The sequence below is a fragment of the Streptopelia decaocto genome (genome assembly GCF_964273445.1).
Source record: "Streptopelia decaocto genome assembly, chromosome: Z".
Classification (NCBI taxonomy): Eukaryota; Metazoa; Chordata; class Aves; order Columbiformes; family Columbidae; genus Streptopelia; species Streptopelia decaocto.
The window spans coordinates 68,684,750-68,699,690 of NC_138657.1; the positions used below are offsets into that span (position 1 = coordinate 68,684,750).

The window sequence follows — 14,941 nt, forward strand, 5'->3', positions numbered from 1 at the left end:
TTCACTGAAAATACAACACCAGCAACAGTGTGAAGGTGTTTACCAGCAAGAGTGTTAGAGTGCAAAAAATTAGTGGTAAAAAAAAAGGGAGCATATAATCATTATAAGTGGACTTCAGATGATAGATAAAGTTAGGGGAAAACATACAAGCAAAGGAAAACACAGTGAAGCACAATGGACTAAACTTATCCCAACTATAACTCTGGCCAACTGGCTGGTATCTGATTGTCAAAATATGTTTAATGGGGAAAGAAAGAAACAAAATAAAGTATAAAATCCATCCTAGAACATCGTGCAGTGGTTTTGTTTGGATAAATCAGAATGCCTTCTATAATGCAGGTCTTCGAGATAAATTACTTATTATTGTAACTCCAATATCAAGCTACAAACCCTACCATTTTTCTGCCCCCTTCCATCCCTCTTTTTATTTCATGGTATTCTGTAAATACCCAGTGTGCTGTTTTCCTGGGATCACAATAAAGAGGGGTTTTAGGATTTTTTGTGCCTTATCACTGTGAAAAAAAAATGCATTTATCCATCTATGACTGCTCATTTTCTAGAGTAAAAGTCTGCATTATCTGTGCAAGCTTATGGCTAATTGTTCTGCACAAGACATGGGTGTCCTATTTCCACTCACTACTTCAGAAATCCATTTGTTTTAATGTAGTTGCACATAGCAAGCTGTAAAGTAGGTTTTATGAAGCCAATAATGTAGATATAATACTTGAGGAATTCCTTTTTGTTTGGTTATATTTATTTTTCCAAACATTTTGTTTGAGAGAAAACGAGATTGCTATCTGCTGTTTCCTTATTTTTTTGCAGGAAAGCAAAGGGTTGTTGACTTCCTCTCCCCTCCCTTCCTTCCTTCTTTCTGAAGGTACTGTACTCATCTGAAAAAAAGAGAACGAAATGATTGTTCCTGTTCTCTTTCTTAAGTCGTTTGAAACACTGTCCCTGCTAGTTTTCTAAGTTTACTGCAATCTCTGCACGGGGGGAGGGAGGAGAGGGAGAGAGGGACAGAGATTACGAACATGAGAGCAGGTAGAAAGCTTAGGGCAAGACTCCTTCCAGCCTCAACAACTGGTAAGTTAAGTAAGAATGCTTTTATGGTTAACTCTTTAGAAGTGCAATACCTATGCTTTTGTATTAAGAAAAGGCATTAATCAGATACACATTTAACTGATAAAAAGATAATAACCATATGCATTGACAAGCAGCATATTTACGCTATAGATACGTGTAGTCTGGTTTTTAGATACTGGTGATAACAGCATACGTTTTAACCAATGCAGACAAGAAAATGTTTTCCAGTGAGGCTGATAATATTCATAACATGATCTGCTATGTATTTTGCATATACAGCTTCTGCTGCCAGAATCTTGTTACAGGCTGCACTAACTTTAACCTGAATGTTTCAGCAAGATTCACTGGGCCACTGTTGAAATAAAGAGAGAAGCTGTGTAATATGCAAATTGATGTATTTCATGTATCATCTGCCACTACTGAAGTCTGCGTCAACCCACCAGCCTGTAATATAGTGGGAGAAGAATTACTATGTCACTTGGAGAAAAAAAAGAAAAAGTTCATGTTGCTTAGTATATAACAACGCCAAGGCCAATCAACTATATTAGTAATAGGATGGACTCAAATGTTTATTTGTTGTTTGCATTGTTGTAGCTATCAATAATAATTTTTGTGTTGGGCATAAATGCATCTAAATGATCAGAAACAGCATGTAAAATGAGTGACAGAATGCAAGAGCATGTTTCAAATATTGGAAGAGAAAAATCCCCTCTCATGCGTGTATAAAAGAAGATTGCAGAGGTGAGGGAAAGAATTACGACAGGTGTCCATTTCTCTGCAGAAGATCTTGGTCATCTTCTGATCCAGTACTTCTTCAGGCTGCAGCTCTGTGAAGTGCAGGGTCGTCTGCAGGATGCCCAGAACCCATACCGAGCAGCTCCAGAAGGCGGGAGGGCATCGTGCAGGGCTGGCAGGCAGCTCCGGCTCTCCCGCTCCTGCTCCGCTCCCACCGGGCACCTGGGCTGCGCTTCCTCCCGGGGACAGCCCTCTGCTCCCACCCCTCCACAAACCAACTAGTGGAAAGGATTTTCTTCCCCCTCTCTCTGGTGCATTTCTGCACCCCATAGGAAGGAGTGATTTACCCCAAGTTCAGCCCGATTTCTGGGTAAGTTGTAGATTTCCTTCACTTTAGGAGCAGCAGATGGGTTCTGCCAAAGGCGGTGGAAATTAATTCTCTCTAGAGTTCTGTAGCTTAATGTTGCAGGTCAATCTAGTTTTGTACTAGTTATTAGGTTTATTTGGTTATGCTTAACCTACAAAGGATTCTCTGCTAATAGCAAGTAGATGCCAGATGTTGCCATGAAAACCACATGCCACATGTTTTGCTCAGGATACCTGGGTTTGTGTTTTACGTGACTAAATACCGATTCAAATTAAATAGATGATTTGGAATACTATTTTGACAGTTACTTATCAAACATACGGAAAACCACTTTTTATTTCAAGCTAGATGTAGAGGTGTCTTCTAAACATTGTAAATATGTAAGCTCTGCATTTGTGGTGGTATTTCGCTCAAACTGCAGAGTGTCAGTCTGGTTGCAATCATCTGTAAGTTTTGGTCTGGTTAGTTCAGAAATCCTGTTTACCATGTAGGTAAGAGCCAGTTGCAGCCTTTGGGTACAGATTTTGTTTCTGAAGATACAGAACATTAATGTATTATTGATTTGGACCACACATATGATAAATCCTTTCTCTGAGAGATTGTCTGAAGTACATAAAGAAGAATATATGCGTTCAAATTCATAGTAGGTGGACAAAAGCAGTACATGCTATTCTTAAATCTATTTCCCAATCATGAGTATACAGACAGAACATTTTAAAAGAATGTTTAATAATTTCACATTAAAAAATAGACCTTGAATTTTGAACATAATTGTTAAATATCACCTATCAGGTTTATATTTCTTTCAAATAATACAACTTTGCAATCATTTGGAGTTTGTTTTCACATTGTACATTGGATTGCTAGGATAACTTTAACATGACTTAGTATAATGGTAATTTGTAACACAACTAATACCTTTCTGAGGTGTCAGGAAAAAGGAGATATTTGGCTGATGTATATATTATCCCACATTGCTGAGATATTTACAAGCAGAGAAGAATATGGCCTGAGGTCAGATTGAGTACAGATCTACTACCAGCTTATGTCACAAACTAAATGTTTGTGAAATGAGTTTTAAGTTATTCACCTCAACGTTATATTAAAAAATATAATATTGAAGCAATAAACTAAGAATAATAAGAGACTGGTTTTTTTGCTTAAAGTCTTATTGCTGCTATTGCTAAAAGCCATATTTATGTTTAAAGCATACATAAGTAAAAGGTCACTTAGTGTATGTCTTTTCCTAGACAATTATTTAAAGCCATTATTTTCATTTGATTTGTTCTCAATTACAATGAAACAAAACACATGCAGATTTTTGCCTTTGTTCTGAAGAATAAAACTACACTAATTATGACAAAGATGTTACAGAAATGAGTTTTAGCCCATGGAAAGCCAGGTTAACAAGTCTCATTCAAAAAGCATAGAAACTGATAGAAGTATTTCTGTAAATATAAATTCTCTTTTTGTATTTAGGACAGTCTTCTTTAAAGGTGAGAATTATTGAGAATATGAGTTTGGATGCACAGTAGTAGCACGGATTTATATTTCCAGCAACATTTTTGGTACCTTTAACACAGATTTTTGCCCAGGAGATACTCTGAATACTTGCACTTTAAGGGTTTTTTTTAATTGTTTACTCATTCTTTCAATCAAACACATCGATAAGGGCCTTGCCTTAGGCCTATCTGGATGCAGAGCAGATTCTGGTGGACTAAGCGGCATGATGTGCATCTCACAAATGAACATATTGACATGTCTTTTAGGTACCATTTCTGGTAATTCCAGATAGATTTGCTGTATTTAAAGCGGGAGAAGCACAGTGGGATGAATCATGGTAGCGACCCAAGACAAGACACACATACAGAGGCAGAAGAGTAGTGATTATCCCAGATAGCACTTACATTGTTTCCAAAGCCCCAGTGATGCAGAAAGACATGTATCTGAAAGGACACTCCACTCGGACAGATATCTCAGCACAATGCCATCCAGAGAATCTAAAGCAGTAAATGCTGCATAAGGTAACAGGGCTCTTGTGTGGCCATGGTTTAAGGACAGAAGTTGGGCAAAGGTGTGTAGGGAAAAGTAGCCTCTTATTAGTTGGTAGGAAATGATCTGTAGCTTCTGAGCACTAATGTATGTTTCACAGGAGTAACTAATCCAGTGAAACGAACGGTGTCTTCAAACAGACCTTGCAAGTGCTGTGCACACTGCCGCAGATGGCTGTGCTGTAAAATTATTCATTTGTTTGATGGATTAATTTTATAGCCCAACGAATTTTTGAAAATAGACCCCTTGTTTAACCAAATGAGCCTTTCCTTCTTTAATGCAGTAGTTTTCCCCAGTCTAGTTCACCATTCCAGAAGGCCACTGAAAAGGAAGGAATGTCAGCTTGTGGAAGAAAGAATTGTAGAGAGACAAGTAATATGAAACCTTTAGAAAGAAATAAACAAGTTTGGAAAAAAGATTACTTAGGGCTACCCTCTTCCTGCCGAAAAGCTGATATTCTGAAGCTGCGACTGTAGCTCTCCATGGCTGTAAAAGTGCAGTGAAATTTTATGGATGATATTCAGATTTTCATCCAAAGAAGAGGCCTAAGTTAGTACTTACTGGCTATTTAAAGCACATACTGAACTATTCCTTCTTGCCTGGCTCCTAAAATACTAATGATCCAATGAACAATATTATTTAATCTTTGTTTTAGGTCCTTCCAAACTTAATGCTTTTGTGATTTGCTTTTCTAAAATAAATAGTTTTATACTAGTGTTACTCTGATCTCAATAAGCAAACCACAACGTTTTCCTCTAAATCGACAATGCTCAATGTATTGTAAAGACTTCTAATGACATTCGAAGTAACTAAGCTAAGTAATCATGTATTAAAAGAAAATATTTTCATGCTTTGAAGGTTATAGGAAGAAATTTGGCAAACATTTGATTTTTTTTTTTATTTCACTCCTTATTTCCTGCTTTGGATGTTAGAAAGACATATCACTAATTAGTTGAATGAAAGGTGCAAAAAATATTTTTCTTGCTTTCTTTCATCTCTCTCTTCTACTATGAAAGCTAAAATACTGTCACATTTTCCTTCTGCTTTGTGGGTGTGCATAAATTAATGTGAGTTGAAATACTTAGGTAAAGAATGTGTTTCCTGAAAACCTATTTTCTCCTTGCCAATATTCATTAAAAGTAAGCTTGGAAACATCCAACTTTCCAGATGCTTAGGCTCATTAGCAGCACTAAAATTCAGAGAACACTGAAAAATACAAATGTTCATTTAATCTGGAGGTTCATTTAATTACAAAAAGCTGCAAGGTAAACTGAGTTTCATACATTGATAACGTACTTTTTATCTAATGGATTCAAGAAAAGTACAACTGATTTGAAATTGAAAGCAAGGCTGTGAGAAGGGTCATATGTTTTCAGTTGTTATTCTTAGATTATGCTGTACTACAAGGAATACTAATACACAGCAAGCAGGGATTACCCACCCAGTCCTCTGTCTGGAGGCCTGATGAAGAGTAGAAACCATCCAATTTTTCTGCATAGAAAGAATTCTGCAGGATGGTGTTCCCAAGGTAGAGGAGCAAGTGTGGTGGCTCCGGGATGGGAGCTCACAGCTCAGCCCCTCCTCAGGGAGCAGGATATTGTTACCTCAGGCCCTCTGATAAGACAAAAGTGTGTTGGCTGGGAGGGACAAGATGACTTGAAGTCTTCCTTTTCACTGGTTTGTTGCTATTCAGGACGGAGCAAAAGCCGTTTACGCTTTAGTCTTCCCTGGTTAGGGTTGCAATGTAACTGTCTGACTCTTTTTGCAGAGTCTAACCTAAGACTCCTCCTTTCGTTTTGTGGTCAGATCTGTGCTTGATCTGTTACTGAAATTTTCATAAATTAGAATATGTGCTCTTACTAACATCCAATAAGCTAGATATAAACCAAACTCAAATATGCGAACTCTAAAGATATTCAGGAAGTTCACATTGGTATATAGTTGGTATTTCAGGTTTAGTCCTCTCACTAAGGTGCTTTCAAAAGCAAGTAGTGGTTCAGCTTCAGGTAAATATGAAAAGGCGTTGTCTTTCATACAGTACTTCTTGGTAGCAGTGTATTTTTCTACCTGTCTGCTTTAAAGTATTTAGCATATATATACAATGAATGCAATATCAGGAGGTGAAAGAGAAAGGGATGACCTGTTTTTAGAACATCTGTCAGTATCTAAGGAACAGCAGGATTTGTCTGAACCATCTGGCTGGCATTAGCCCACTCTGGGTTAGCTCCCTGGTACAGGTTTCTGAAGCCATGAAGAGCATCCTGTATTTGTTCAAAATTGCTGCCCTGTGATAGGAATTACAGAAAACTGCAGAGGGCCTCCTGGAAGAGCCAGCTGACAATAATATGCTCACAGGTTTACCAGAAACTAAACGCATCTACTTAAAAAGGTGAAAGAAAATAATGTGGTGTGGGGGTCTTGTTTTTTTTTTTTTTTCAGTTGGTTGGTTGTTTTGGTTTGTTGATTATGGTGTTATTTGTTTGGGTTTTTTTTGTTGTTGTTGTTTCCTGCTCCCTGCCCCCTGCAGCACCACAGCAAAGAATTATACTAGCATGACTTTTATATCATACAGGTTTTCTGCATAATGTTGCACTCACAATATGGAGCCACCAAGGTTTTCAGAACCATTTTATATATCTGCAGGTAGCCTTTTGTCAAGATATTATGAAGCAGCCACATGCATCAAAGAAGTGGTGCTGAGTGACCCCTCCTCCATATCTCCTCTTCCTTCTGCCTTTAGACTCCAATTACATTAATGTCTTCTTTCCTGTCACACAAAAACTGGAACACCCCTAAACTTAAGCTGTGGGTAAAGAAATGCAGTTGAACAGCTGTCACTGTATTTTGTAGGCAAATGGTCAGGCCTTGGGATTGCCTCTAATGACTGCAGTGAGGGTGTTCACTAGATCATTCACTATGAGACACAGCAAAAACGCACAGACCGGCACCCAGTGGAAGGCACTAAACCTGGTCAGGACAGCAAATCACAGAACAGAATTCACATGATTATTTATCCTCTGAGTACTGTCCCTTTGCCCACAGCACAGCCTCACCTGCCACCATTCCACCATTCCTCTCAAAACACAATAATTCCTATCAAATCTTCCAGGTTTGTATGTGGCACTCAGCAAATTTCCAGGGAAAAAGTTCTAAACAGAATGATTTTTTTTTTTTTTTTTGAGGGGGTGGGGGGCAGGGTGGATTCAGAGGAAAAGTTACATTAATATGTAAGATGTTGTTTACAAAACTTTATTTTATATTGTTGGTTAGCCATTCTTAGACATGGGGTAAGGTCACAGTGGTTTGATGCTTTTCTGGTTTTCTTTTTCTTATGATGAATATCTGAATTTAGTATCCAAAACAAGTGTTTGGCATCGCTAACAGTAAAGAATTAGTACTAGAATTGTTCAGGAACTGTTAGGAATTTCAGATTTCCAACTATGTTGAATTCCTTTTATATATTTTTTTCTTTTTTTTTTCTTTTTTTTTTTTTTTTTTTTGGCATAAAGTAATTTCTTATTTGTTTGTAGCTCTAGCCTCTATTCCAGTATCTGCTGATGACATTTGGCTAAGTCTGAGCTGCCATTCTCACTCCGTATGTTAGTTTATTGAATTCAGTAAAACTGGCATTTTAAATCTGTTTCAGTTTAAAATAATTAACCCCAAGAATTTCTCCCTGTTAGCTGATTTACACGGAGATTTGTTTTCCAAGTGATCAAAATGATAGAAGCAATATAAAATTTGTTTTATATTTCAGATTCCCTTTAGTGGTGTCAATAAGTTATTTCTGATTTTTAACAATTTCTAGGAGTTAAAAAACAATTCAAAGAAATATGCAGGATGCATTTTGGAGATCAGACAGAAAAATTGTTTGCATTTTGCTGTACAGTCAAGAAGAAGATTCAAATTTGGCATCTCAGGAGAAGGGTAAAGCTAGAGAGGAAGTCATCTTAAATTACTTCCTCGCAAGCACTTTGTATGATCAGTCAAAAATACCATTTTATGCTGCAACTGAAGAACTAAGTGTATTTCTCTTTAAACAATATAGGTTGATTTTAAAAAACGGACTCCCATTTGAATGCAATTGTGAGATGTATGGGAAGGTGACAATTTTTCTGAACAATAAGAACGTATTTCAGTTCAACATGGTTTCAATGCTATAATACAGATTTTATGCTCTGGAAGGCTAGAAAGCAGAGCTTCCTATTCACAGGGCAGACATATCAAAAGTAGTTTCCTCCAGTGCTCCAGTAATTTGCCTTAAGGCCCATTTTTAACTCTGTCTCATTGCCCATGATTCTTAGTCTTTTCTATTTGGGTATCAACAGGATAAACACAGTGGTGTCCTAGGAACGGCACTGACATCTCCCATTCCTCTGCCATGTTTTCTATTGAACTTTGTTCAGAGGGAAATGTCTAATTCACTATTGAGCCAGCTTGATTGCAAGAAAGTAAGACAGGTTAATAGGGATTAATTAGTCTTTTCAGCCAAGCAGGTTTTCCATCAACAATTCTGCTCAAATTTCAGCTGAAATCAAATGTATTAATCTTTTCTACATGACTAGGAAAGCATCATCTGGTAATTACTTTTAATGAACTGGACACCAAGAGAAGTGTTCAGTAGAAGATATATTTTTCCTAATTCTGTCGATTTCTGGAGGAAACTCTCTTCTTTCAGTTCTTGTAGAATATGCCATGTCTTACTGGAACACGCAATACCTGCCACTCTAGTGACCTTCAGTTTCACTAGAAGTTTTGAATAGTGTGACACAAAGAACTGAACACAAAATAAATACAAAAAGTGGTGGCCTTGCTGAAAAATAATAATACACCCCTGTCACGGTTTCTCTTATCTCATCCCCGTACACAAAACCAGGACAATCCCCAAGTTTTAATAAAGCTAGACTTTCACTACAAAGCAATCTGTTTTGTAGACTTTGTATGAAAACTCTCTCATACAATCCTCTGCCTTTCTCCAAGTATATGCACGCATTTTACCTAGTACTTTCTTTTTGACGTACCTGTTGTTTTACACATGCAACGCTCAGAAGGTGCAATTGCTTTCCCACACATTAACTGCTAATGGTGTGGGAGGTTGCCAGTGGGCTGCTTGAAGAACCAAAGCTGAAAGTGGCCCTCAGCTACCCCCTAAGATAATGAAGAGGTGGGAGGAGACCAGACCACCTCCCTGGTCTCCATAGAGGTGACAATGACACTGGGACTGCAGTAGGAAGGAAAGCTTAATCTATTTCCTTTTTAAAGGTCATGAATGCCAGTGAAAGGTTTACTTTCAAAACAACAGCCCAAGCAGGACAGCATGAAGGTTATGGAAGGGTATGCTTTTTTGACCATACTAATTTTGGGTGTTCTGCACAGCTTCCTTATTTTTTTAATTAATACTACTCTCTACATCTCAAAACCCTCCTGTCTGCACTCTATGGTGTTTAATCATTGTACTCTTTAGTGGAAAGATTCCATCCAAAGTGTTCTTCCAAGAACTCCACACTCTATTCAATATTACTATTTTACTTCCAGATCCCTTCTTATATTCATATTAGTTATTTGTTCTTTAGTTCACTCTGACCCTGAAAATATCTGTATGGTGAGAAAAAACAAACAAACAAAAAGCCCCCTAAAACTGCCTTACTGTTATTTGATAATTTTCCAGGGAAAAACTTATTTAATACATAGGATCCCTATGGTGCCAGAAATGCACCATTTTAATTTGCAGTTGCAGATATGGAAGCAGACAGGAAACAGGAATGGAGTGATAGGACTTCTATAAACAGTGAATAAAGTGACTCCACATACTTTATAGAGACAGGGACAGATCCAAGTTCCAGCCTCTGACATGTCCTTCTTACCCAATTAAGAAAATTAAGAAATTTGTCTTACTGGCATCACCTCATAACAGTCAAATACCAATTCTTGTTCTCAGCTGCACCTCTGATTTTACATAATGATTTCAGTGCAAAGTGGATGATGCCAGGGAGAGAATTAGGGCAGTTACTTAGGATGAATCACTGCCATTGTTTAATTGAGTAATTATCTGAGCTGGCCAACCCATTGTTAATTCCAATAACTAGTGACGGCAGGATCAAATTGCATTTCCACCCCGTTTGCTGGCACCAGCTAAACTTTACACATTCAAAACTCTGCTATGTATGTGCTCCTGATGTCACCATCCTGGATAATCTGGTCTTAGCAGGGCAGGGTCTGGAAACTCAGTATACCTATGCACAAATGTAGGGATCCAGTCCTGTAAAAATACTCATGTGAAACTAAATATACTTCAATGACATAAAATTCAGTGCAAAATATAACCTTAAGAGGTGGGAGATTTTGACTAATTTCCCTCCTCCCCGCTGAGAGATTTGGACGTGTGAGGGTAATCTGGGCCATTATGCACAAAAATTTTGTGCCAAGGTGCAGGAAGCAGAGGTAAGACAGACTCAGTAGTCTGCTGCACTCCATCCTCTCGAGAGGTAGTTCTGGCCCCCCTCCAGGTGTTGCTTCTGCAGGTTTATTGAAAAGTCACAAGTTAAAGGTACTTCACCCTCCTGAGTGATTGCATTTATGGCTCAGCTAGACTGTCAGGTTCCTTTCAGTTAATTCTGTTTTGTAACACCTTCTCTGCAGTACCAAAGCTCCAGAAGAAGAGTCTGAGGATCCCTAATGGGTGAGTGCAATTTGTCAAGGTACATCCTCAGCCTAAACTCAGACCTATACTCATTTCTTTGACAGCAGCTCTCAGCACTCAGCCTGTTGTGTTTGTTTTATTTTCAAAACGGACAAAACTAGTCTGGGGTACCTAAGATAATTTCTTCTTCACATGAACACGAGTGCCTTCAAGAGCAGAGCAGTGCCACACACTGGCTAGCCTGCTTGAGGCAATAGTCCACCCATGTGTATCCTCCACACTTCTGTTCAGAGTATGGATATATTTAGCTTTCTTGTTTGGTGAATAAAAGGGAGGCATGTACCCTAACCAATAAAAACTATGCAGTTCAACGGTTATCAGCAAAAATGATCCAGCTTTACAGGGGCAACAGATCAGTTTCTAAAGATGGGAGAAATTGAAGCAGGATGGGTTGGTGATTCAGGGAGTGGTGAGGAGATGAAAAGTGGGCCATGCTTGAAATAACTGACACTGATTTCAGGGTACTTTAAAGAGAAACCACAGAAGTGTTTCAGGGCGGAAGTAGATTGAGAAGAGTGTAAGTGGGCATCTCTACTGCACTGTGCAGCTTTCAATGCCCTGACTCCTCTCTGAATCTCGGGAGCTACAAGACTCGCCATCAGAGAACTCAGAGATACCTCACTTCTCCAGGACACAGCTACCAATTTCTGTACACCTCTCAGCCCACAAGGGAGACTTGTCTTTGGATTTTTATATTAAGTAACTTTTATCCAAATCTAGCCTTCATAGAAGAATTAAAAATCAGAATACAACATGGGGAAATTTCTGAGCCACAGCCAGCTGGTGGTCTGATTCTGGAAAACCATCATCATACTCCTTTTGTTCCTTATACTCTTCAAAAAACATTGTCTTGGGTTAGCTACACTACTAGCCTGAGCTGATACGGCTGGTTTTGCATCCACCTGCAACTCCACAGCAGCTCCTTTTCAGGCTACACTTACCAGGTTTCTGCTGGTGGAAAAAAGAGAGGCAAGAGATTGGGCGAGAGCCCACCCTGATGTGAGCGGAGATGAGTCAGGGCTGCACTGTGGACACAGAGCCAGAGATCTGACAGCCAGAGCCTGCTCCCTCTCCCCTTCCTCCCCATCCCAAAGCAGCCTTGCATTCCCTGTTTGCAACAGAGGATCAGGTAGGTGGAGGTGCTCAGCTGAGGAGATATAACCTTTGTCTTCTTACATGCTAAGACCAGATAACTTGCTCTGCCTTTCAGGCTCCCATAATGTGTAGCTGTGCTTTGGGGCGGCTTTATGTAAACACCCATCACTTCAGAGACTGTGGACTTAACATCCACTTTGTTAGTCAGGTTATCTATGTGTGGCTGACCATTTTAGAAGAAAGAATCAAGAAGCAGTGAGGGAGTGAACCACAATGGAATAGAGAAGTGAAGAGGGAAGGGAATGTAAGAGAAGAACTAAGAAAAATCACAAAGAGGAAGAAAAAGAGAAAAAAATAAAAAGGAGAAAGAAGGGTATGGAAAAGAGGACCCAAACCAGCAGCAAGCCTAGACTGTACTCAAACAGCACTTTGGATGTACATTGAAATGACTAGACATGGTCTGTGTGGCTAAAATACTGCTAGGGGCATTACCAATAAGGCCCTATTGCAGATGTTCAGTGGTTAACCCAGCCATACTGCTCTGCGACCTCCCCCTAGCCGTCTTGTTAGACAATAGAAAAGTAATGTAAATGATAGCAAAGGTTTTGCCAAACTAAGCACAGAGCACACATAAAAACAGTGAAAGAGACAGCAAACCATGTTGCCAAACTGAGAATGCAGCACTGATTCTGGAGCGAAGAAAAATATCTACAGCTACCTCACCAAAGCAGCAGGCAATTTTTAATAAAAAAAAAAAAATCTAAACAATATCACCACTATTTCACAAATTATGTCATAAACCGTTCTATAAGCACATGTGATGCCACCGTCAGTGACCTATCTTTGGCAGGGTAGGGGTTGGTCTGCTCCAGATTTTCAATGGAGGAAATGTCAGAATCTAGTTTAGTATTTTCAATAATTATCAAAACAAATATGATCTGTAAGTTATGGAAAACTGAATGTGCATTGACTTTGATATTTTGAGCATTTTCACTATTACAAGAAATACCCAAGTAACTATACCACCGCAAAAGTAATCATAGTGTCTTGCTTCCTGAAAACTGAATAGAAAAACAAGCTACACATGCATCCAAGATGGCTGCAAAAGCCACTCCTCTATAAGCAGTGCAGGCAAGTGGATGTGTTGCCTATGCTTCTGTATTTCACAGCCACAATAAAACAAAAATTGTGTAAGCTAAAGCATTATAATTTAGGAATAACCAAGAATACAGGGAGGGTATTTCTCTTGCACAGTTTTCTGGGAGAAGACCCATTTCTTTGTCCTGGTGTCATCTCCCAGATACAGCTACCCTGCATAGGAAGCTCTTAGAGCAGATGAAATCTCCAAAATGATCACATTTCAAATATGAAGCAAGGAAGACATGCCAAAACAGAGTCAGTGAAAAAAAAAAAAAAAAGTTATTTAATATATAAGGTATCTTTGAAAGTTCAGTGCTTGTTGCAACTCTATACTGTCATGTTAAGCTGTTCAAATATGTCAGATTTTTTATTCCATTAACTTTCTTAGGTATGTAATTGTATGATTTCCAGTAAGTTTGTCTACAAAGGTTACCATCTGTTAACATATTGTCTCAGGATATGAGTTATATTTTTCCATGTGCATACAACACGTTTGTCAAAAGTATCACTTTTGGTCATGGTATAGATCGGGTTATATCTCAGTGGACAACAGAACAGATAACAAATAACAAGGAAAATTGTGAAGGATTAGTTTCAGAGTTCATCGGATATCTTTTCATAAACCTTAGTGAGCTCTAATTATGCCCTAGGAAGAGTTACCCAGGTTATCGGTTTTCATTTACCAAGCACTTGCTGAGAAGAAAAAAAAAAAAGAAAAGAAAAAAAAAGTTGATGGAAAGAAGAAGTTTTATCCTGAAGCCTGATGAAGGTAATTTCCCAGGGAGAAGTGAAAAGACATCAAGCTCCTCAGGACTATCATAGTAATGTAGGAAGAATAAGTGATCTGGTTCACTTCTCATTTTCAGTCATTCCAGATCATTTTAGTGAACAATTGTTTACCTGTTTCCCATTACAATTCTGTTAATGATGGTAATCCAAAAGGGGAAGAGAAATATTTACAGTGATATGTTTATCTTAATAGTGTTCTCCATTTAAGTAGGCATCTCTCTCATAAAAACAATTATCTCAGAAGACAATTAAGCTCATGATTAAATCATGGACTTCATTTGACACGAGGTCTACGTGCATGTGAGAGAGAGAAAGCAAATGTTTGTAGAAGTGGTATTGGAAAAGATTTTACTAAACTCCACAATGGCTATTATTCCCACCTCAGTCCTGTTTCTTTTTAAGTCTTCCCCAACATTTGTGTCCCCATAATCAGTGTCTGCACTCATTGATTTTGGATACTTTCCCTAAATTAATGTTTATTTTTGCCAGGTAGTCCAAATTTCTCTCTTCTCTAGGCTCCACACAGTGACAGAAAAAGTGAACTCTTCATTTAAAATGTAAATCACCATTTAGGACAGCCTCAAATAACGTAGTATAAAGACTTCAAGGCTAATTTGGTCTCTTAACATATCCTTAGTTTATATATAACATGTGCTCAGCTTATATAATCAGCTTGAGTATATTATGCCATACTCAGTGTATGTTAATGAAGTAAATTTTTCAAATTTGTGTGCTTGAAATGTGGATATTTACGCCTGGAGAACATGGTTGGAAAACACAGCTTGCATGGACTTCTCTAAAGAATTAGATGGTAGGGTTGACACTGATTTTAGGGAAGTTACAGTATGGGTTTGAATGTGATCTTCTACCTTCTGCCCTCCTCTAATGGCTATAGTCACTCAGCCCTACAGTAAATAAAATGTGTTAATTTGAAAAATAAAAAAACCCTCTACAAATCACCCATTATTGATTTAACTATT

At 38.3% G+C, this 14,941-nt stretch overlaps 1 protein-coding gene across 1 annotated transcript in view; it reads left to right on the forward strand.

Moving 5' to 3' along the window:
• Positions 1 to 1,031: 1,031 nt before the first annotated feature.
• ZNF366 (zinc finger protein 366) overlaps positions 1,032 to 14,941 on the forward strand; it is a gene marked incomplete at its 5' end in the record, with an annotated part of 35,038 nt that continues 21,128 nt past the window's right edge. The window contains one exon of the mRNA XM_082075119.1: positions 1,032 to 1,092. Within this exon, the coding sequence (XP_081931245.1) occupies positions 1,032 to 1,092 (61 nt within the window). The remainder of the gene's footprint in view (positions 1,093 to 14,941) is intronic.